Here is a 25,112-nt window from a genome sequence, read left to right on the forward strand (position 1 = left end):
TGTGTGTGTGTGTGTGTGTGTGTGTGTGTGTGTGTGTGTGTGTGTGTCGCGCGCGCGAGTGTGTTTGGGTGTGTGTGATATGGATACATGTATGTGTGTGTGTGTGCATGTAAGTGTGTGTACCAGTAACGGAACATTAAGTTTGATTCAGACTATTGGATGAAGCAACTTTTCCGTATCATCATAATTTAATTTTTGCAACCAGTTTGCCAACCTCTTCTTACATTCGAAATTATTCAACCCAAAAATGTGAAGCTCTCGATGGAGTTTATTGTAAAGTAAATATCCAAAGAAGCAGAAAAATCTGTGGCTAAAGGCAGTCCTCAGTCGGTCACAAGAGGCCACTATGCAATTTCGCCTATCAGAGCCACTGTCATAAGGTGTAAGGGTGTGTTGTCTCAACACCGTCCAGAGGACAACAAGTTGCCTAACAGTAAGAACTTGACAAAAGTCATAAAGATCCATAGTTTGGAAAATGGTATGGTTTGAAGCAGGCAACTTTTAGAATCACTCTTTGTGCTCGTTCCACAAGAACAAAATGAGTCCTAGCGGCCCCACCCCAGACGGAAATGCAATAAGTAAATAAGCTTTGTCCTAGATCAAGGTATATCATTTTCATGATGTAGTCTGCTACGTAACGGAGAGACTTGAAGATGTAAATGAACTTCCGAATGCGCGCTGATAATAAATTAATATGCTGTCTAAAATTAAGATTTGAGTCAATCAGCACTCCAAGGTATTTTATACTGTTTGTAATTTCTAAAAAGGTTGTTGATACTGAAACGTGGTTGGAGATGACGGCAATTTTGAGTTGTGAGTTATCAGGTATAATATGGTTGCGGATTGAAAAAGGGACTACTTTTGTTTTTTCTGCATTAAGTGTGAGAAGATTGTCGTTGAGCCACCTCCTTACTACACTAAAACCGGCTTGTGCAGATTGATAGGTCTCATCCCAATCCGCACCAGAGAATATCAGCGCGGTGTCATCAGCGTATGAGAAAATTTTACAGTTCTGAAGCTGTAAATCACAAAGGTCATTGATATATAATAGGAACAGTGTGGGACCCATAATGCTTCCCTGTGGAACTCCGAACTTAATGGGTTGGACGTCGCTAGTATAGGCACCAATTTTTACATACTGAGTTCTCTCCGAGAGGTAGCTTCTAAATATATGAAACTGTGGTCCCCTCAGTCCCAGTGATTGCAGCTTATGTAATAGTCGAGGTATCGAAACCGTATCAAATGCCCTGGCCAGATTCAGAAATATACCGAGACATCCACGTCGGTTATCCAAGTTGATGACCACATGATCAACTAACTGATGTACAGCATCTGCAGTCGATCTACCCTTCCGAAATCCGAACTGGTTAACGGATAGAAGGTGAGTGGTTTCCAAAAAATTAACCAGCCTGTTGTTGAGATTGCGCTCAAGAATCTTTGACAAGGCTGATAGGACTGAGATGGGCCTATAGCTGTTGAAACGGCCCCGATCCCCCGCCTTATATATAGGGTGTATAACCGCCGTTTTAAATTGTTCAGGAAAAACTCCTGTAGAGATACTGAGATTACAGATGTACGTGAGCGGCGGTCTGATGAGGTTTTTGTATCGTCTTATAAGACTTCCAGAGATATCATCCCATCCCGTTGCACAATCCGCCTTTAGAGAGTTAATTAATTGCTCCACTTCACGCTCATCTGTCTCCAGCATAGCAAAAGATTTACCATTGAACCTCTCAGGCAGATTATAATTGGATCCCGAGTTCTGCATATTGGTGTGTGCCAAATTATTATTAATTACCGATGAAATGTGATTCCGTTTGTTTTAAGTAATTAATAGATTACCTTTGTTTTGTAATTAGATGCTTTGCTGTTTACTACCGAATGGAACTACCACACTACCGAATGGAACAGCCCCCATTGTTAGAGATATTTTCTTTATTACAATAAATACAGAATATTTTTGGAATATACGGAGACGTACATACAGGTTAGTTATTGGCACTGTACTATTTCAGTTTTCTAATTTGTGATCTCAGCGCAAGCGAGAGTTGATATTTACATTTACAAGTGATATAAGGCCCATTTACCTGATGAGTTGCCAGGGATGGATAGCCCTTATTTCGTCTCTATTTCTGGTTATATACTCCATGGTTACTTACGTCTAAAATATATATAGACAGTTGAAGAACTGTTGTAATCACGGAAGAAAAAACAACGGAAGTGCCTTAAGCCGCTATTACTACCAGAACCACTGTATATATGCTATATGGACTGCGTTGTCTGCCTCAACATATTCCATAAAGACGTCTATAATTTTAATAGGTAAGTAAAGGAATTCCAAAATGCAAGGGATCTTAGTGCGTAATTATTCTGTGTTTAAAAACATGTTTTATAACGTATGTAATTTTAGCTTTATTTGATTGCGTAATTTACTCGTAACGTAATTCTAAATCGATTGAACTCACACGTGGGATAGATATTAAATTTATGATTAAATTTTAATGCGTAAATTACAATTTCAAACGTTTTTAAACAACGTTGCCCTTTGAATAGTCGTATTAAATATTAAATCCACCTAATTCACTTCGAAATTTTCCAAATTTACACACGACAATAAAATTATGAAAATAATTTCCCATTACGTTATGCCATTTTGTAATTTTGTTTGAATTATTTACATTAATGATATTAGGACATTTGTCGTAATAATTAAATTTCAAGCTATATACATGGAGCGGACACGACCTCCTTCCCTGTCTAAAATATCGGAATGAATAAAAATAGAAAGCAAAACACTAAATAAACATTGTTACCTATATATTTGAAGAAAAACTTTCATAGATTACTCACATTTGGCAAGAAAGGCCATTATCAAAGATCTGTAACAAACGCAAAGAGTAGGTTTTTTTATTTATTTATTTTTTATTATATCGAATGACGGGACGAACAAGTCGTGCGCTTGATTGTAAGCGACAAGCCCGTCCATAGCAGTTGCAGTACCACCCAGAGCTTTAAATAAGAATGTAAAAAATATATAATAATAATATAAATAAAGCATATGGTGCTGGCAGAAAACCAACACTGTTTTACTTCTCACGGTCTACAGTATATATGCTGAGTCAGGGCCATTTCAGCACAAACTGTAGTCATACCAGTGGCGAGGCGTGCATACAACTCGTTTCCCACTGCCTTGCCTAAAATTTTAAACGTTTTATTAGTAATGCACTAATGTATTTATTTTTATATGTAGAATAACTTAACTAGTGAAATTAAGTGTACTAGTATCTTGTGTGCTAATAAATGTTGCGTTTAATAGTCACCAAGGCTCCACTTTTTGTTAAAGCTTTGGTTTTTTCGGCTTTACTAACGACAATTTTCACGCCCCGCCACTGAGACATACATCAAATTTTGTTAGTTCTCATAGTATTTGTCTTTCTCGCCTTATGTGTTTTATATAAATAAATACAAACACAAATGCAAAATTATTGCTCACAAAGCTAAATGACATATATTAACAATAAGGTACTTGGTTAGTTACATTTATGGGAGACTGGAGCCTAAACTAGGTCTAGCCTGTATGATAGGTTTCCAGGCACCCACCCCGCGTGTAGTACAAAACAGCAAGTGGATAATGGAGAGACAAGAGAGACTACATTAAACAGTATATTATATTAACCTTAGAGCCAAGTCCAAACTCCTGGTACCAAGATCTCGTTTAATCATGGCAAACGACCCTTTTATGGGGAACTTTATATGTTTTTACAATATGATTCCGGAGCATATAATTAGAAAGATTATCATTTCCTGAATTTAAAAACTACATTAAAATTTTAATTCAAATGTCATATTACAAAATTGAAAACTATGTGACAGACTAAGCATGGAAAAATGACATGGCTCCATATAAATGTGTATTAAATTAATAATGTATGTTCTACGTGCTTTTGTGTTATACTCTGTGAAGTGATTGTAAATGTTTTGTTTCTGTTTGTATTTGTGCTGAATAAACGTCTTATACATCTATCTATCTATCTAAGCACTGCCACCGCGCTCGCCACTTTGACACATAAGTTTTCACTCTTACCCTTCAAAACCAGAACACAGTAATGCCCACATTACTGCTTGGCGGCAGAAATAAGCAAGGTGGCAGTACTTTCCTAGACGAACTCTTTCACAAAGAGCTCTACTGCCAAGATCTGCTAACTTGATCTGTAGCTCATTTAATAAAACGGTTGCCCTAGTTTGGCATACAGACGCAGGTTCGAGTCCTGTCAGATCGAAAGAGTTTTTCTTTGCATTCCATCTTTGTATTAATAATTATAATAAACTAGTGGAGTAATTTCAGAAGAAACTAATAGAATATAGTGCTAGTAAAATGTCGTGACATCTCTAGCCAGCCGCTGGTAGCTAAAGGTGTCTGGCTGAGTGTAGAGAAACTTTCATGGATTTCTCATAGATGGCGCTACGGCAAAAAAGTCGTTAAAAAACAAAGCTCTGCAACACACACATAGAAAAAATTGTAACGTTTGTACCGTAGCTCAGTTGGGTGAGCGTTAGTAAACCGAAGGCCCTGGTTGAAATCCAGCCAGATGGAAGGGATCTTTCTTAATGTTCGATCTTAGTTTTCATTAATTATACAAAAATAATTTCTAACACCACGATTCAGTGCTAAAAAGTAATTTGTCAGAAATTATTTTTTAAAGTATGTAGAGTCCAGACGACATCAAGCTTGACACTTTGGAGTTTGGGTCGTTATTATTCTAAGGGTCATAGAGTTCAATTTCGTTCTTAAGTTTGTCGTGCTCTCTTAACCTAGTACTATAGCTAAAAAACATTTATGAACCGACTAAAGCGAATAAAAGTGTGTTATAGTTCTTTATTGTATTTTTGTTATAGATAAGGGCAACCAATCGCGGCAATTATTTGAGTGAAGGCCGCCAATCAAACGAGAGATTGATTATTGATATCGTATTGCTATATGGCTATTGGTCACGCTCGCACCACCGTGTCCAGGCGGATTTTGTTTTAAAATTAGAATATTATTGTTCTTATTCTAACCAAGGGGGTTTCATACATATACAAGGTGTAATCGTTAAGTGTGTCGATTAGCAACTGGTGGTCGTGTGGCGATTATTCTGTATTATCATATAAGAGATATACACACACACACACACACATATATATATATATATATATATATATATATATATGTGTGTGTGTGTGTGTGTGTGTATGCATATGTATATGTATATGTATATGTGTGTATATTATATATATATATATGTATGTATAGGCACTATTGAGGGGCACTACGACTGCGCCCGTCAACTTGAGACATAAGTTCACAAGTCCCATGTGCCTGTAATTTCACCAGCACCCTTAACCCATCAAAACCGGAACACAGTAATGCTGATATTACTGTTTGGCATAGGTAATACGTAAGTAAGCGGGTATTACTTTAGTTACAGCGGTTTCGTGGTCTATACAGTTATTGCTACCTCTTAAAGTAGGTGAACTGAAGCCCCTCTACTAATTTCGTATTAAATGTGTGATAGCTTTTAGTGTTCAATTTCTATACATATGTCGCACTTTTAATACAATGGTGTATCAACTCAAAAAATGCATTGTTTCAAAATTGATGAAAAATAAATCTTACTACTTCTAGTCAAAGATTATTAAAATTTATATACAGATTAAGGTTACGTTTAATTACAGACATCTAAACAATGTCCTATTTGCCAAATGTATTTAAAAATAAAAGGAAAAAATACTTCATATTTTTGACTGTTTTGTTTATTTTTCATTCAGAAGTAGCTCTCATAAAGTGTGTCTTATTTTGAGTTAAGTCGACATCTTTTGATTGTTTCTTACAATATTCTAACGACAGTTTTGCTGACGTGTAGAGAATCAACGTTTACGTTCAGTAATGGAATATTCTTGAATTTCACGTGTTTTGAGTTACAACGCTATAGTAATAGCAGTGCGATATTACTTACTTAACGTGACGTACTTTCGATATCAGTTTAAAGGTTTTTGATATCTCTTATATTTACAGAATAATCTCCTGGGCACAATTAACGATTACACTCTGTATAACATCACGTATGTCTTCCACAAAGTTTGGCAGAGATCATAAACCGTCACTCGCTATCTAACAAACATTTTGACTATATCCGTGATGTAGTGGCTTGCACACCAGTTTTTATGGTGTCGCAGTCTCTAATTCCGGGTTCGATTCCCGACCGGTCCATGCAGAAACTAACTTTTCTATATTGTCTCGGGTCTGGTTGTTTGTGGTAACGTCGTTATTTCCGACTTCTATAACACAAGTGCTTTAGTTACTTACTTTGGGATTGGAGCAACGTATATGATGATGTTGTTTTGAAGTTTGAAGGGTTCTTTTTATTTATTAATCACGATAATCATAGCTTTGTTTGATGAATATCTGTTCTATTAAAAGCTGAATGGAAGCTCTTTTTCCATTCAGTGGCGTAACGACGATTTTTGCCGCACGAGGCCAACCTTTTATTTGTTACCCTCTTCATTTTCACGATTACGAAAGTTTCTTTTTTATAATAATAAGTGACGGGACGAACAAGTCGTGCACCTGGTGGTAAGCGACATGCCTATCCATAACAATTGCAGTGCCATCCACAGCTTTAAATTGTAATGATCTGAGGAGCACTGCCACAGCGCCCGTCACCCTGAGACATGAGTTGACAAGTCCCATGTACCTGTAATTTAACCAGCACCCTTACCCTTCAAAAAACTAGAACACAGTAATGCTAACATTACTGCTTGGCGGGAAAAATAGGTAAGGTGCCACTACTGAAACTGTCTTCATAGTGTGTACACTCAACATAAAAAAAACCCAAAGTATACATCGACACAATGTACGATTATGACTTCAGTTATTCAATATGGCGTTAATTAATCACCATAGCTTACGAAAGCGCGAGGAAGCGCTCTTCGTTAAGCAGTGGTGTATTATGAGTTATTACAGACATTCCATAAATGAATTAAATTTTTTATGCAGTATTTTCTACGCCAATAATTCTATCAGCTTTTATCAACGCAGTGACCGTAGAGTAAAATAATTTTATAGTACTTTTGCAACACCCTGTTTGAGCAGTTATGTTGGTACAGTATAGGAGCTGCCAACTTAAAAACATTAACCCTGGAACGCGAATGGTGGCCAAAAGAGGTTCGTGGACGATATTAAATAAATAATTACGCATTTGTCAGATAGCTAAAAAGCCGTATGGGACGGGTTGCCATATTAGGACAGACTCGTCGCGCACTCGGCCGGCCACCAATTATTGGCACGCAAAAAGCGCGCGCGGACAAATTGTGAAATTACTTGCTCCCGGGTTAAAGGAACGAGATAAATACTTTATAGTCGTATATCTTGTACTCTTTTGACAATTTTCAACCTTACTAGAACGAAATAAGGATGAGCCTTCGCTCCTTATTTCGTAAAAGATAAAAATGTACTAATAGTACAAAAATAAAGATGGCCGCTTTATCCTTTACAAATTAATTGGTTTTAAATTTGTGTTGCAAACATTTTAGTCAAAATATGTTTTTATGTGTTATAATGTCTGAAATGTTTTTGTGTTTCTGTTGATGTTTTGTATTAGAGTAGCTTTTCTACTGAATTATCTACTAGAATAATCTCTGACAATAAGACTCTAAAAAATTGTGACCATTGGACTTATAAAGAGCCTATAGATATAGATATTGTTTTGTTTGAAAAAACAAATTATTACCATAATATAGGAAATGAAACTATTTTTCCGAATTTAATCGCGCATACTTGTTTTTTCAAACAAACAAATATACGCGATTTAAATCCGGAAAAATAGTTTATTTATGTATAACAATCGCAAAAACCTGAGAACTCGATATTACCATAATATTCATCTCTTTTTGTGAAATTTCTCTACTAATTTGTTATTATTATTGATAAAATCGAACAGGCATAAAAAAGTGTTAAACCAGCGTCTGTCGACTCAACATGGTTACGTGTAGGACCGAATTTCTTTTCTGTGTGTTCGATTTTTGGATCAATAATAAAGTAACAAACTTAGAATCCGAAAAAATTGTCTCATTTGACACTAAATGACGGGACGAACATGTCATGCACCTGGTGGTAAGTGACACTCCTCTTCGTACCTGTTAAATTGCCACTTAGAGCTTTACATCCATTGACTTACAAATAATTGGACGACGGGTCTAATACAAAAACCACGAAAAAAATGTCCCAAGTCAACCTATTCGAAATTTCAATTGTAATGTCATCGCAGTATCGCGCTGTCAGTAGAACAAATGAAGACTAAAGCGGAGTTTGGCGCTCTGTATACGATTTTAGCGCCTTACAAGTGCGGACACTTTTTAGCGCGGACACGACGTCCATATAATTGTAAGTCAATGTTTACATCGCAAAGATTTGAGGGTCACCATGAGAATAAAGTTTACAAGTAAAACCCTCTAAAACCGAAACTCATTAATGCGGACATTACTGGTTGGCGGCAGAAATAGGTAAGGTGGCAGTACTATCCTGGACGAACTCTTTCACAAGGAGCTCTACTGCTACGAACTAAGTTTAATACACTCAAAAAACCTGCACAAACTTTTCTCTAAGTAAGCAATGTATTGTCCCTTACAAAGGAACGTAATTTACAATTTTGACCAAAATGAATTATTAACAACACAACATAAAAACGATATTATAAATCAAGCTAGATTAATAATATCTCCGTCAAAATAGTGTGTTAAGTCCACTATGCTAAAGTGAACGATATTACAAATGCTTTAAATATATTTTGACAACAATGGCTATTAATTTTTTATTAAGAAATGTCACTTAGTCAGTATGAGTGTGAGGCCACCCACAAGATCTTTCATTCTCACCTTGGAAATGAACGTAATTTTTTTTTACTGTTTACCGTCCAGTGAAGTTTAAGTATCCGACCGTGTTCGGTCATGGCGACCACTTGTATCCTAGTTAAGCTGATGCTCATGCGTTCGAAGATGTCTAACGTAGCCAATCTTCATGGCGAACCCTCGTGCACATTGAGTACACCGCCAATGTAATTATAGTTAATAACGGAGGGTACTCATTTACGCAGGTACGCCTTTATTTTGAGACGATGTCCTTCCATCGTCATCCCACTTTTTTGATCACCTTTTCTGTGGTTCCTGGCCAATTGTTTTCAAATTTGGAATGGTTCTTTAATTCCTTTGCCTCGCCATTCTCATTTTGTTTCGTTCCGTCGTCACTCCCTGCTCAATCGCTGTAGCGAGCAGTTCGGCTGTAATTTTTAATTGCGTCTAATTTTGATCCCTTTACCAGTTCCCAACCTAAATCATGTGCCAATTTTAAGGTAATCTAACCTATACTGTATAACACGGCCCTTTAGGAGTAAGTCTGTCTCACGTTTTTAATATTTAAATTAGGAGTGTTTTGCAGCGTTGTACCTGTTATTTTATACACCTTTTCTTGTTACATCCTTTTCCTTTTGACTTGAACATGGAATAATTTTTTGTGGACCTTCCTTATTATTGCCGTGATCCTGGTCACGGCACATTAGCGGTTTATAACCTTTTCAATTTAGTCACGTTTCGCGTCGAGTCCAGCTTTACGCCGCTCTTCGAACTCTTGGACTTGCCTCTTCACAATACTTTATAATTCAGGGCGCAGTGCTGCCAAATCTTCTCATTGAGATGGCTCAAAACGACTTGAAAGCAACCCAACAAAGACATGGAAAAGGGTTCGGTGGACTCGGCGATTCAACAAAGTAAGGTGGATGTCCTAGAACGACGGTAGATAGTGTAACTTCATGAGACAGGGCTAGAACCTACATTTATTTCTCTAGTGAGTTTGGGTGTAATTAGTGGTTGTCTATGTGTGTGTCCATGGCACTCGCGATAAAGGGTTTCTCTAGTGCGGAGCTATGAGTGTGTTACATACATACGGACGGGGGAAGGAAAGAAGGGTGTTATGGGGATGGATTTTTATGATAAGCTACACGCCTATCCATAGCAGTTGCAGTGCCACTCAGAGCTTTAAATATCTGCCACTGCACCCGTCACCCTGAGACATAAGTTAACCAGTCCCATACCCTTCAAAACGGGAACGCAACAATGCTTACATTACTGCTTGGCGGCAGAAATAGGTAAGGTAGTACTTCCCTGGACGAACTGTGACACAAAAACTCTACTGGGACTAAAAACTTTCCTTTCTCAATAAACAGACTCACAAGGCCAATTTACTGACATCTAAGGATGTCGTGGCCACGGTACAAGAACGTTAACAAGAGACAAATTAGGTTCGACTGCTGTTGAAAACTGATTATAATAATAAATTACTAGCTATTCATACGACTTAACATTTACACAAACTATTACTAAAGTTATCTTTAACATCTAAGTGTCACGTCGATGTAGAGTGCCTCTGAAGTCAGTATCTTGTAGCCTAGTTTTGAGTCATTCGTCTTGCAGAGTTGAATTTTCAATGCTCACTTGAACAATTTTCTTACATAATCATGTTATTACTAAATCCCGCCCGTAAGGACGGTAAGTCCGTAATTTTTTTTAAATTATATTTATTCCAGAATACGCAAATTGTACACTTGGCATAAATAAATAAGAATTAATATCCACTAACTATATTTAAAACATGCTTTCGACTAATTGAAAATAATTAAAATTACAAGTATGTTTATCAATAAAACGAGATAATTATCAAGCAATATAAGGAGCCATTTTAATTTATTTTTGAAATCATAATCCAACTATAATTATCTCAGTGCGATAATAATTCTTTGGTAATTGCTATGAAAAAATAACGTTCAAATACCAAACTAAATTATCGCCGCTACTATAAAGTACCTCGTAAAAATATATATTTTTTTGCAAACCTCGGTCTGACAATAAATTAAAAAATATATTATTCTAGTTAATTGTTCCTTTGATGTGCAGATATTAATTATAATTTATTGCCGGAATATTGTTTGTTGATCGCTGGTCGAGACGCGCAATTTTTTACGAGCTATCTCTCGGTGATTAAGATATAAACATATTCTTGGGAAATGGCTGCCCGTGGCGTCTGACTTCCGTTTGATGATTCTGAAATTAAAATTTTAAAAAGTTTTTTATTTATACTTTAAAATTTTTACTTTGCAGTTGATGGTCAATGCTTTATAAACGAATGCGCATTGATAAGATGGGCTTTTGAGTGTGAGAGACTTGGAAAGTAAACAATGGTGGCCGGTCTCTGTGAATTTGTCGCGTGACAATTAAAGTCTGTTTTGACCTGATTCATCTTTTGTACTTTCGAGCTAATCATTGTGAAAAGTGAATTAATTGTAATCAAATGACGTTATTATTTTACCACGGGCTTAATGGATTGATAACGAAAAGTGAATAGGCCAATTATCTACTTGATATCCTTATTCCTGACAAAATATCATAATCAGTTACAAGGATGTTTCCCTCAACGTCTCCGTTTACGGCTATACTCTGATATATTTATATATTTTTTTGTCAAAGTCCTCCACTATTTTTTTGTTATAATTGATACAAAGATAGAATAAATTCAAAGAAAAACTCCTTTAATCCTACTGGATTTGAACCAGGGACATTTTCGCCTAATACGGGCTATCGCTCTCCCAACTGAGCTACGGAACGAGTCAGCAGATCTTACCAATTTCTCTATGTCCTTGATACAGATCTTTGTAGCGCCTGTGAGAGAACTTTTTCATCACTCAGGCAGGTAACATAGTGTAATAAGACAAGTATGGTTACTCCAAACAAACGTAGCAGTTAAGCTAGTATGTGTGCACGTAGCCGCGTGTCGTATGTGAACGCACACATTCGCATAATAATGGAAGTCACCTGAGACGACCAGCGCTATGCAATACGAAATTCATGAATGACACTAATGTGTGCGTCCATACCATGGAGCAATAACTCGAGATACCTCCTAAACTCCACAGTACAGATCGTAACTCTGAAAAAAGTATCGAAGTTTACACATCACAGATTGACTACTGACCTCAGAATCCTCGCCACATAACTGTAACCATTGTTGCAGTATTGTATTAGTCACTATTTATATTTTGTATGTGTAAAGGTTGACAGCGCACTTTCTTGTTGAACTCGCTATGCGATCATCTTATATGTGTACTTAATAATATCAAGTGATGGGACGAACAAGTCGTACGCCTGTTGGTAAGCTACATGCCTGTCCGTAACAGTTACAGTGCCACTCATAGCTTTAAATTGCAAAGATCTGAAGGGCACTACCACTGCGCCCGTCACATTGAGACATAAGTTGATAAGTCCCATGTGCCTGTAATTTCACCAGCACCCTTACCCTTCAAAACCGGAACTTAATAATACTGACATTACTGCTTGGCGGCAGAAATAGGTAAGGTGGCAGTACTAACCTGGACGAACTCTTACACAAGGAGCTCTACTGATACACACATATAATTACGTTAAATATATTATCATCATCAGCTTACACGTATCTACTGCTGGACATAAGCCTCCCCTAGAGCACGCCAAATTTCCCGGTCTTGTGCCGCCCGCATCCAGCTACCACCTTCCTCAGGTTTTCCGTCCATCTTACCGCAGGGCGTTCCACACTACGTTTTCCTTGACTTGGTCGCCATTCCAGAACAAGTCTACTCCATCGGCGATCAACCCTCCTGCAGACATGCCCGACCCACTGCCACTTAAGCTTACTAATTTTGCGGACTATGTCGGTCACTTTAATTTTCTGACGTATGACCTCGTTAGGGATTCGGCCCTTCAGAGAAACCCCAAACACATCTCGTTCCATCGCACGCTGAGCGAACTTGAATTTCCACAACACGAGACCTGTTGTTAATGTCCACGTCTCGGTTGCGTAGGACATAACTGGTAGAACGCACTGGTTAAATGCCTTAGTTTTTAGGCTTTGTGGTATCGACGAGCTGAAGATGTAGCTAAGCTTCCCAAGGAAGCTTCCTAAATATTTTATGTGTTTATAATACTCATGTGAGTGGTGTCTTTTTTTTATTTTCTATATACATGCTAAGTTTATTATTTTTCTCCTTCCTTTTTAGTTGCAGTGTTGCCCACTTATGACCTGTGTTCTCACTGCCTTGGATTGGCTGGAAGAGATCTCTTTTAGAGATAAGTCCACGTTTGCTCACCTTTTCTATAATTATTTTTTCTGATATGTTTTTGGTGCAATAAAGAATACATTTATATGTAAAACTTTTCATTTGTTTGTTTTTTTTATGTATATGGCAAATAAATGGAATTTTGAATTCAAATTTGTTGACTCGCCTCTTTTGGCGTCAGGAATGAATTATTTCTTTTCTTCTGTAACAGAAACAAAATAAAGCAAATATATAATATTTGTTTCTGTGTAATAACAATAATAAATATCTTTCCCGACCGACTGCGCCATTGCCGGGGAATGCCGCTTCTCCCATCCAAAAATTCAAAATTAATCTTTTAGGCCATGAGAAAGGCGACAGCCTAAAATAGCTAACCAAAATAAAATATCACATTGTTTATGTTACACTGTTTATGTGGAAAACTCGTTTTCTATAACAGGTCCTACCGGAATTGAATATGGGACCTCCTCATCCAAAACTTATAGTAATCACCACCGAGCCACCGAGCTCGTTTACTATTTCTAGTGGAAACAACATTCGTGACTAACAGCAATTACGCACCAGCCATTGCTGAAAATACCATCCGATCGTTTCGTTGAAACGCGAAATATAGACTCCGAACATTTTCCGCTAAATTACCATTACGAATTCCACAATTCGCGTTGCAGAAAAAGTGTAATAAATAGCCTATTACTCGTAATTCATAAATGTGAAATTATATTTACAGGCACTGGTTATGTATAGGAAATGAAACAATTTATTCAGATCTAAATAGCGAATATTTGTTTTTTCTTTTTCAAACAAAGAACAAACCTACGTTTCGGCCCGGGCCCTTTATATATTTATATTTAGAGGATGAAAAAAAATAAAGGAAAGGAGCTGCCCTATCTACGGAATAAACGTGCTTATCTAAACCAAAATTGTACTACGCAAATGGCCGATTTCTTTAGTGTTGTAGCATAATCACTTCGATCCGACTGGTCTCGAACCAACGCCTGTCGTCTCAACGTGGTTACGTAGCAGGACCGAAGGTTTTTTCTGTATGTTCGAGTTTTGTATTTTTAATAAACGTAAAAAGATTTTGAATCTGAAAAAATTGTCTCATTTGACACTAACTGAAGGGTTGACCAAGTTATGCACTTGGTGGTAAGCGACACGCCTGTAAAGTTACAGTGTCACTCAGAGCTTTAAATGGAAAAGATTTGAGGGTCACCATGAGAATAAAGTTTACAAGTCCCATGTGTTTGTAGTTTTACTAGCACTAAAAATTAAAACTAAAAAATTACCGCTATACCTTTAATTTACTCAAACCTTACAAATCTAGATCCCAATTGTAATTTTCGTGATGCAAGAATGTATATTATATTCCTTGATCGTACGCATCAGGAAGAACGAAAAAGAAAATGAACTCATTTTTCGTAAGACGTAGATATTTCTATCAAAAGCCATTATTTTAGGATCTAAACCTCATATCTAAAGGACTATAATATTGTAAAGAATTATCTGAAACGTTCCCAATAGGACCCCGCGTATTCTAAGAGAAACGAAAGAAAATGACATCAAAAAGCATTACACCGTCTCCATAGAGATTGTTGACAGTGATCTCAAATAAATTGATACAAACAGAATCCCGCTTAATCACACAAATGAAAAAAGATCAATTGAAATAACGAGCAGGATTACAAACAATCCAATTAAGGGTCGACATTGACAACTAAATCCTATTAAGTGGGCCAAACGGTCGTTAATTGGCCGCCATTACACAATGCTCATGGATTGTCATCGCAGCACAAAATGGCCGACGCGCGGGAAATTAATACGGGGTACAGGGTTAAATCCAGAGTTTTTAAAATATTTTATTGAAATTACGATGATAACTAAAATATGTTTATAGAATATTACAGTTCTTGATCATCAAGGAATACAAAAATACTCTAAATACGTGAATCATCTGATTCTTTACAAACCCACCTTTTTGTAAAAGCCTTTACAAAAGGTCTTTATAAAGATAGATTCGTATCGTCATATTCATATAGAAATAATGATGAGGAAATTGTAGGGATTGCTTTTTGTAAGTATTGAGATATTTCTTGACGTCATTTATCATTTACAATATTTGTTTTAAAATATCAATGTAGAAACAATCTTAAAGAGCAGAACGGCACACTCTCATGTACTTTGTCATCCAACTATGCTAAAGCTATATACCTCTTGTGTAAAGTTCTTCTATGAAACTCTATAGTTTTAAACCTCATATATGGCAAATTTTGAATATCAACAGAAATCTTTTTATGGAAGCGTAAATATTAGCTCTTAAATTTATTTGTGGCTTTGTAAATTTGACTGTCAAGGTACTGGTTCATTTTTATTCCCTATATTATTTTTGTCAATATTTTTCTGCTTGCCCACACATGTTCGAGGATGAAAAGAGTCTGAAAATCTTCAGTTAGGAAACGATGATACGAGATAATATTTTTTTGGCCACAGTCCTAACTATGTCCCTGTACCAAAATGGATATTATATCTTCATTAGCGCAAGCGCAAGCAGTGCATTGATGTGTCGACCATTTGGATTGTTGCACTTGCGCTCTTCATCACTGCGTTCCTTCACAGCTTTGCCTTTTTGTTTGTCTATCGCGATTGTTAAGTTCATATTAAGGGCTTGACGGAAGTTCGTTCCGTACAATTAGAACATGTCTGTATACACTATATGCGTATATAGAAATCGTTTTGGTAACAAAAAAAATAGACAGCAAATTTAGCATAAACAATAGTAATAATAATACACGGAAAACTATACCCCTGTACCCGGCCTACTGTGCTATTGCCGTAGAGTACCGCCTCTCCTAAAATAGACAATCTCCTATAGTATAAACTTTACAGATAGAGTTTAGTGGTATATTAAAACTTTTCGAGCCTGTTCCAAAGCTAAAGCGTCTAATTGACCATACTGCCAGATCTTAGATTGTAATTTTTCTTCAATTGTTGAATTTCGCGGGAAGTCGTTATATACTTTACGGTAGCCATTTTGAAACACGATAGAGTTGAGTATCAAACAATAGTGGTGGAAGATAAAAAGGTCTGTAGCAAAAACAAAATGGCGGAATGTTTCACAGAGTTGATGTTCTGCTACATCCTGCTGTATTAAAAAAGACTTATGCACACACTTTAGTTCGAAGATAACTTCTCAAAGATCGCGAAGGCATATGAAACTTATATATTATAACCACCATTGAAGACTTTAATCAAATAATTCAAAAAAATAGCTACTAAAGAAGTTTGTTTGGGGAGGAAAGTATTTAAATATAGAATTTAAAACAAGGAAGAAATTATCGAAGATTAGAACTTCATGGATTTATTCCGAAGACGAAAATCCATTAAAAAGTACTCCTCAGCAAATAAGAATCGATATTATATTAGTCGCATATTTAATTTAGTAATTTAATATGTAACAAACTTAAATAATTTTAAGGTAAATAATTAGGCAACTGTTTGTAAATAAGGGTCAAATTAAAATCCAAAATAATTCCAAGGTTAAAGTTCTAAAAGGAAATTAAAACATTAACATATTAATTAAACTGCATTAAGTTGCACAGAACAATGTTTAATTACAATGATAACTAGATATTTACAATTATTTTAGGGGAAAATAACATGTTCAGGCTATAAGAAACTGTACGGCCTAAAAACCGCTTCCTGTGAGACTCCATGCCCATAAATTTTTTGGACTAGTATGTTAGAATATTTTTTTTTGTGATACCGTGATGGTACTAACAATTCGTGTGCCTGGTTGTAAGCGAAACGCCTGTGGCAGTATTTCCATAGACGAACTCTTTCACAAGGACCTCTACTGCTACAACACATAATAGATATGCATTTTGCTTTACAAATTTTATCAATCACAACATCGAGAGATTGTCAAAAAAAGTACGTAGCGTGTATACGAGACATAGTGGAAATTAAAAACTGCCTCCGTGGTCGAGTGGCTAGCACACCGGCTTTCATGGTGTCGCCATCTCTGAGGTCCCGGGATCGATCCCTGGCCAGGTCAGTGTTTTCTTTTCTATATTGTCCCGGGTCTGAGTGTTTTTGGTACCGTCGTTGTTTCGGATTTTCATAACACAAGTGCTTTAGCTACTTACTTTGGTATCATAGCAATGTATGTGATATTGTCTATTTGTTTTAAAAAGATAAGGGTTGTATGTATAATCACAATCTTACTAATTGAATTACCAATAAAAGAAAAAAACTGTATTTCTTTTTAGTGTCTCGTTATTTATTCTTTTGAGCTTATTAATGTTGTATTGTGCGGAAAAACTTAACAACTAATGAATATTATAATTAGCTTTTTGATTAACTATTTTGAGAGGATAAATTGAAACATGTTTCCCAAACGTGGGAAAGGAAGGCCAAAGAAAAGATGGGTGGATTGTGTGAAAGATGATACGGATAAGAAAGGGAAGAACGGAAGTTGTGCCGACCCCACCTAGCATGGGATGAGGACAGGAAAAAGAAGAAGAAGAAGAAATTGAAACATGTTAAGTCATGAAACCAATTCACAGATAAGTATGTGTGTAAAAAATAGGCATAAGTGGTGAAGTTACAGGAACATAGGACTCTTCAACTTATGTCTCATGGTGACGGGCGCAGTGCAGTGCTCCTAAGAGCTTTGCGATTTAAGGCTCTGAGTGGCACTGCAACTGCTATACATAGGCGTGTTGTTTATCATCAAGCGCACCACTTATTCGTCCCGTCACTTAGTATTTTAAAAAAATACTCCAAACCTTGCTGGTAACTTCAGAGCGGTAGGTATACGGCATCGTGTATATAACCAGAAATAAAGACGAAATAAGGGCTATCTATATCCATCCCTGGCAACTCGTCTGGCAAATGGGCCGTATATCACTTTTAAATATCAACTCTCGTTTGCGCTGAAATCACAAATTAGAAAACTGAAATAGTACAGCGCCAACAACTAACCTGTGTGTACGTATTCCAAAAATACTCTGTATTTATTGTAATAAAGATAATAAATATCTCTAACAATGGGGGTTATTCCATTCGGTGGTCTGGGAAAAACATCTAATTACAAAACAAACGGAATCACATTTCGTCGGTAATTAAATATATGTAATTTTGCAGTTTTCGTCCATTATAGCAAAGTTCAAGTTAAACTGGTCGAAATGAAGTGAAACAATTGACGACACCCGTCAATTGTTTCGAATTCGGGCTGGCCAATCGAAGCGCAGTTGTCACAGTAAAGATTTGGCAGAATAGTTTTCAAACAAATTAAATGACATTTCGTCTCTATTTGTGGTTATATTCTCGACGGTATAAGGTAACTATACTAATTGCTATATTCGTTGGTATTGCCATCGTACAACCCTGACAACATCGACAAATGTCAAAAAGGTGAAAGCAATGCATACATGTATAATTAAATGAGTGTTTTAACAACGTTGGGGTAGATCGGAAGCGGGACAATGCCCACATTATGCAGCTGAATGCGTTTCAATATCAAATCGACGCATCAGCTAATGACATTGTTAATTTAATGCCTGAGTATTATAAACTTACTGATTTGACAAAAAAGGAATACCCGTTATACTGCTGGGCTCAGATCTCCTTTCCGGCGAGAATTTTAGGCCATAGTCCGCCAACCTGACCCAATGCTTGAATTTTAGTAGCAGTAGGGCTTCTTGTGAAAGAGTTCGTCCAGGGAAGTACAGACACCTTACCAATTTATGCCGCCAAGCAGTAATGTGCATTATGTGTTCAGTTTTGGAAGGGTTAGTGCCCAGTTACCACACCTTCATGTACATTATTATTATATTATTATGAAATTCGGGTCGAATAAATGCACCATAAGGGTGCTGGTGAAATTACAGGCACATGGGACTTGTCAACTTATGTCTCAGGACGACGATCGCAATGACAGTGTCCCTCAGATGTTTGCGATTTAAAGCTCTGAATGGCACTGCAACTGTTATGGACAGGCGTGTCGCTCATCATCAGGCCCACGGCTTATTCGCCCCGTCACTTGGTCAAAGTCAAAGAATCATTTATTCCTTAGGTAAAATTAAAATGTACACTTGAAAACGTCACTTTTTAAGCTACTGCTCGCTCACTACGCTGACTTCTTTTAATAATAATAACGCTCACACTCAACATAGCCCCGCACTAGGGAAACCCTGTGTCGCGGGTGCCATGGACACACACATAGACAACCACAAATTACACCCAAACTCACGAGAGAAATAAATGTAGGCCATACAAATATTTCTCCCAGCCCGGGAATCGAACCTGGGACCTCTGCGTGGCAGTCCGGCATGGTAACCGTTCGGCCACGGAGGCAGTTAACTAACTTCCCTGAAAAGAACGAGCAAGAAATTCTGGAGATTGCTCTTTTCAAATAAACTTAAATGCTATGGAATACACTTTGAATCAAATTTGTGTGGAATCTGGAGCCATCTTTACCTAACACGTAGTCTTCAATTTTGTAATATGACTTTTCAATTGAAATATCAGTGCCTCCAGTGACTCAAAAAATACATGCGCGTTTTAAATAATAACTGCAGATATATTTTTAAATAAAGAAACTTTTCATATTGATCCACAATGACGGGCAAAAAGCAGGACTAAAAGCGACTATTACATTATTCCACAGTGTCCATAAAGGTATATCCATTTGTTCCACTGGACACGATTGGTCATACCCGCGACTATACCGTGTTGCAATTGGTTAATAGATCACAAAAGAAAACTTGTCATTTTATTCCTTTACCGATTTGCATATTTTATCAATGTGGTTAGTATCATAAGTATTTTTATAACCACGCAACAGTTAAGGAAATAAGTCGTTTTATGTCTTAAAGTTTGCTAATATGAGTTGTGTTATTACCGTTAAGCACTCATAAACAAGGACACAACTCGAAAAAAAATTAAAAAATATAGAAAATATGACTGAATTTTTTACCAATACCCATCAAACGAAAGCTTAGACGTATACCTGAAGCTAGAAATCATAAAAAGTACTAATAATAAATGCGAACAACCAATAATCAATAAAAGTATGGCTTTTTACCTCTCCTGAAAAGTGTCGATTTTGAGTTATTCCCTTTTTCAATGGAGGCACTGATATGTTTAATGTAGTTTTCAAACTTAGGAAATACAGTATCGTAAAAAAAGCTAATTGAGGACTTTTTCCGAGGGTTGTCAACCTTCTTCGACGTGCAGATTCATCACGATGTTTTCCTTCTCCGAAAAGCTCATGATAAATTTTAAATTAAATTTTGCACATAAATTCCGAGAAACTCAGAGATGCGAGCCCGGATGCGAACCCACGGCCTCTGCTTGAGAGGTGGTAGGTCAAAACATAGGCTACCACGGCCTTATAATATCCAAATAAATTCAAATCAAATAATCATTAATTCCATAGGTCATTTTTTAAGCTACTGTTCGTTCACTACGCTGACTTCCCCGAGAAGAACGAGCAAGGAACTGCAAGGGATTGCTCTTTCCAAATAAACTTTAATGCTATGGAATACACTTTGAATCATAATTGTATGGAATCTGAGCTCTTGTTGTCTTTCTATACTTCTTTATCTAAAACACACTTTTCAATTTTGTAAAATGATTTTTCAATTAAAATACTTTTAATGTAAGTTTTATACTTAGGAAATGATAATCTTAATACATTCTCCGGAAACTTATCGTAAAAACGTATACAGATCCCCATAAAAGAATCGTTCGTGGTACCATGAGTTTGGACTTAGTTCTAAGTTTAACATTATGGATATCTCCTTTTTTTATGTATATTTTTACGGGCATACAAAATTCATGTCATTCAGTCTCCTTAAACTTTTCTCTGAGAGAAACCCGAGAACCTATTCGGTACACAGAACGGACCGCTCGTTTTTGCAACACAAATATGATTTGTATATCTGCCGCTGTATCTCACGTGAGAATCCCGTAGGACATTATACTATGGAAGTAACTAAAGTAAACTAGTCTAGCAGTAGCAACATCGATAAATTCACGTATTCTATGGACTGCGTATGCAGCACAGATTAATCTGCTAGCTAAGGAAGTTGTATGTGGAAACCATTGAAGTTTACTAACTAAGGTCAGTCCCAAAAAGAGCTTTATTAACAAAGTCTTATTAAATTCCGTAAATGTCCGTTAGTCTTTATGAAATTCTATAGATGAGTAGTAGAGGACCTTTCGTCCGTATTTTGGAATTTAGATGTTTTTACAAACATCTAAATAAATCCTACTGTTTCTTGTTTTATATTTATCATATTGTATTTTATATTAAGATATAATAGAAATGCCTAAGAGCCTCATACTCTTTAAAACACTTTGTCCTGCTGCCGTTTAAGAAACTGCGGCGACTGTGACATTTTTTCAAAAATTTTGTTAAATGGCGTGATCAGCAAAAACGGCAGATCTGTCACTATCTTTATTTTTTCCTAGTGGATAAAGTATGAAATTACTGCAAGAAAAATAGTGGATATTTCTCAATTTAATTTTTTTTTAAATTACTATCGAGCACATTGACCTAGCACTTAGAAGTCTATACAACCTCAAATGACTTTGGTTGTTACCGCATAACAGTGAAATTGTAGAATTTGACTTTGCAAAAAATATATAGTAAAATTGAGGGCATTCCAAAAAATTTTCACGATAGAAAAAAACACAAACCTACCTCGAAATTTTACAAAAAAACCGCTGTTTTCAGTAGGTACTTTTCATAAACCAGTTATTTATTTTTATATAAACTGAACTAAACAGAACGCGTATAGTATACGAGATACATTTTTCAAATGCCTTTAATTGCTTTAATAAAAAAATTAATTCTGAAATAAAGCCAGTGTCCATTCCGCTCGACGCGACCCAAGCAAAATGAACCGTATTAGTACGTGAAAATTTTGAATTCGGGCTGAGGTACATCGATTCGTAAGAAATTTCAAGCTAATAAAGATGCATAGTAACCATGGATAAAAATGAAAACTTTTTGTTAAACACACACTGGTCACTTTATTACCTAACATTCGGTTTTAGCTAAAACAGCCCATCAAAACGCGTTACGAAACGGTACTAAGTAAGCAGTTAGTTCTAGGTGTAAACTAAACTCAAATTTCACGCCCTGGAGGGTACACAGAAATAGATTATTACCTTGTCCAATTGTTAACCTGCATTGCAGGCAGGCGACACGAATTTCGGTAAAGTTGAAATTGGCCTTATAATGGATAATGAAACAATTTTTTTTAATGAAAAATCGCTTATACTCAAATGGAGTGTATTATAATAGTATAGAGCTCCTTGTGACAGAGTTCGTCAATTGAAATACTGCCACCTTACTCATTTCTGCCGCCAAGCGGTAATGCGTTTCGGTGACATTACTGCGTTTCGATTTTGAAAGATGATAGTGCTGGTGATTTTTTATTTCTTTTATATAATATCAAATGACGGGATAATCAAGTCGTGCGCCTGATGGTAAGCTACATGCCTGTCCGTAACAGTTACAGTGCCACTCAGAGCTTTAAATCGCATAGTTCTGAGGGACACTTCTAGTGCGCCCGTCACCCTGAGACATAAGTTGACAAGACCCATGTGCGTGTAATTTCACCAGCACCCTTACCCTTCTAAACCGGAACGCAGTAATGCTCACGTTACTGCTTGGTGACAGAAAATAGGTAAGGTAGCAGTACTCCCCTGGACGAACTCTTTCACAAGGAGCTCTACTGCTACTTATTATAGTGATAGTTAAGGCTTCAAGATCCTCTTCCCCCGGTAATTCAACCAACCAACCGACTGTGGGATCTGTAAAGAGGCGGAAACAGTGGAAACACTGTCAGACATATTTTTTATTTTAATCCGAAAAAATTGTAAAAAAATGGAAGTAATTTACTTGAAAGTAAAATGTCCAAAGGGTTCGCAGAATGACAAACTAATTTACTTCAATTTCTTTAACATAAATTTCCACAAAGTAACGCCTGAATCTATTGATTATTCAAAAATATTCTCATTAACAATGTGTAACAATGGGTAAACTTAAGAACTCGATATGTTTCAATTACCATTACAAATAACTGTTATGACAATTATATTTTATAAATGTCTACAGAGAATACACGTAAAGAGGGGACAAAGAGAACAATATAAAAATATCGATTTCTGGATTGTTCTCTTTGTCCTCCCTTCACGTCTGATAAAATTCAAAAAATAGTAGGAATTTTTGGCGTTCATTCAGAATAGACAATTCACTATACATTTTGAAGCATCGTCACTTAGGTGAGATTGAAGAGTCTTTCCTCATATAAAGAAAACAGAAAAAAAAATTAGCGCACAAAAATATTTCATGAAGATCCTACTGTCAATCTATTTTACATTTAAAAAATATAGCCCAGTTTGACTTAACAGTGGCTCATCGATTATCATGAGAAGGTCCCGAAATTATGTATTATTCTGATGAAACTATCTCTAATATTCAATCTTGTTACAAATTCTGATGACCATGATGCCTGTTTACAGCAACACATATGTATATGGATGCCAACGGCACAAGTCACACAGTCACCGAAACAATAAATTCATTGCAAACCAAATTTCCCGATCGCATAATTTCACGAAATTCAGCCGTTAAATGGCCAGCTCGATCATGTGATTTAACACCGCTGGATTATTTTTATGGGGTTGTGTTAAAGACAGGGTCTATATACGGCGCCAATCGAATCGATTGCAGCCTTAAAGCTCAAAATTCGTGAAATGATTAACGAAATAAACCCACCATTTTGTCAAAAAGTGACTAAAACTTTGATGAAATAATCGACATCAGTAACTGTGGTCTTGGTGGATATTTATCATTTAATACAATAAAATTTTGAATCACTGTCATATAAATTTATTGTTTTACATGTATGTTTCTATTCATTGTTACTTAGTACCTCGTTCTTCCACAGCAGGTCCTCCGAGTGGTCCGCCTGTGGTCCGCTGCCAGCTGCGCAAGCACAAACCCAACCGCAAACCGCGGACGCCCTTCACCACGCAACAACTCCTGGCACTCGAGAAGAAGTTCAGGGACAAGCAATACTTAAGCATCGCTGAGCGAGCTGAGTTCTCTTCCTCGCTGCGACTTACTGAAACTCAGGTACATACGCAGACTCCTCTTTTCTATTGACCACTTCGAGCAAGTGCCCATCCATGTGGCCCCCTAGTTCCTGACAAATCACCAACCGAAACCTAGATAACCAATAAAGATGTTCCTTTTTCGAAAATCCTAAAGGTAATTACTGACTTCAAATACATAATATATATCTATGTACTTATCGACTTTTTTTACTTCGACATTGGTATCTGGAATATAACAGTTAAATAAATATAAAATTTTGCTCACGTACTCGTATTATTTGATTCTAAAAAATCGAGACTTAATAGCGTATAATTATATTTTATTTACCTCGACTTATAGGACATAATATGGTAACAGTCTTGGTTTCAAAGGGACTTACTTAAAAAAATCAAATAATATATGAAAATCATGACAGTTTACCCACCGGACCCATCATACCATTAAGCGAGCCATTGGTGGCACGGTGGGTGTTATTTGCTTACAAACTCTTTCGGTTGTTATTAATAAAATAGTCCCCTGTTACATCATACTTATTGGGGCACCATTATCCTAAAGTGTCCAGAGCCTCCAATTGGTCTAGGAACGACCCTGTACAAATGAGCACGTTATAGTTTACTGGAATGCGAAGCAAAGATATATCGATATATCGTGTTTCGGAAAGACACAATGATTCTCGTCTGTTCTAGAACTTGGAAGAGTAGTCTCCTGTTCAGAAGGCATCTTTCTCCCATGCTATTAATCGTAATAAATTAATCGTAATAGCATGGGAGAAAGATGCCTTCTGAACAGGAGACTACTCTTCC

General features: G+C 36.5%; 1 protein-coding gene across 2 annotated transcripts in view; it reads left to right on the forward strand.

Annotated features, from left to right (window-relative positions):
- LOC113232480 (muscle segmentation homeobox-like) overlaps window positions 1-25,112 on the forward strand; it is a 39,348-nt gene that overhangs the window by 10,654 nt on the left and 3,582 nt on the right. The window contains exon 2 of one of the 2 annotated variants that reach the window (XM_026467223.1): window positions 24,140-24,327. In XM_026467223.1, coding sequence (XP_026323008.1) covers window positions 24,140-24,327 — 188 coding nt within the window. The remainder of the gene's footprint in view (window positions 1-24,139; window positions 24,328-25,112) is intronic. The other variant, XM_026467224.1, reaches the window with a different exon arrangement.

The sequence above is a fragment of the Hyposmocoma kahamanoa genome, unplaced genomic scaffold (assembly GCF_003589595.1).
Source record: "Hyposmocoma kahamanoa isolate Upper Pololo Valley unplaced genomic scaffold, ASM358959v1 76, whole genome shotgun sequence".
Taxonomy (NCBI): Eukaryota; Metazoa; Arthropoda; class Insecta; order Lepidoptera; family Cosmopterigidae; genus Hyposmocoma; species Hyposmocoma kahamanoa.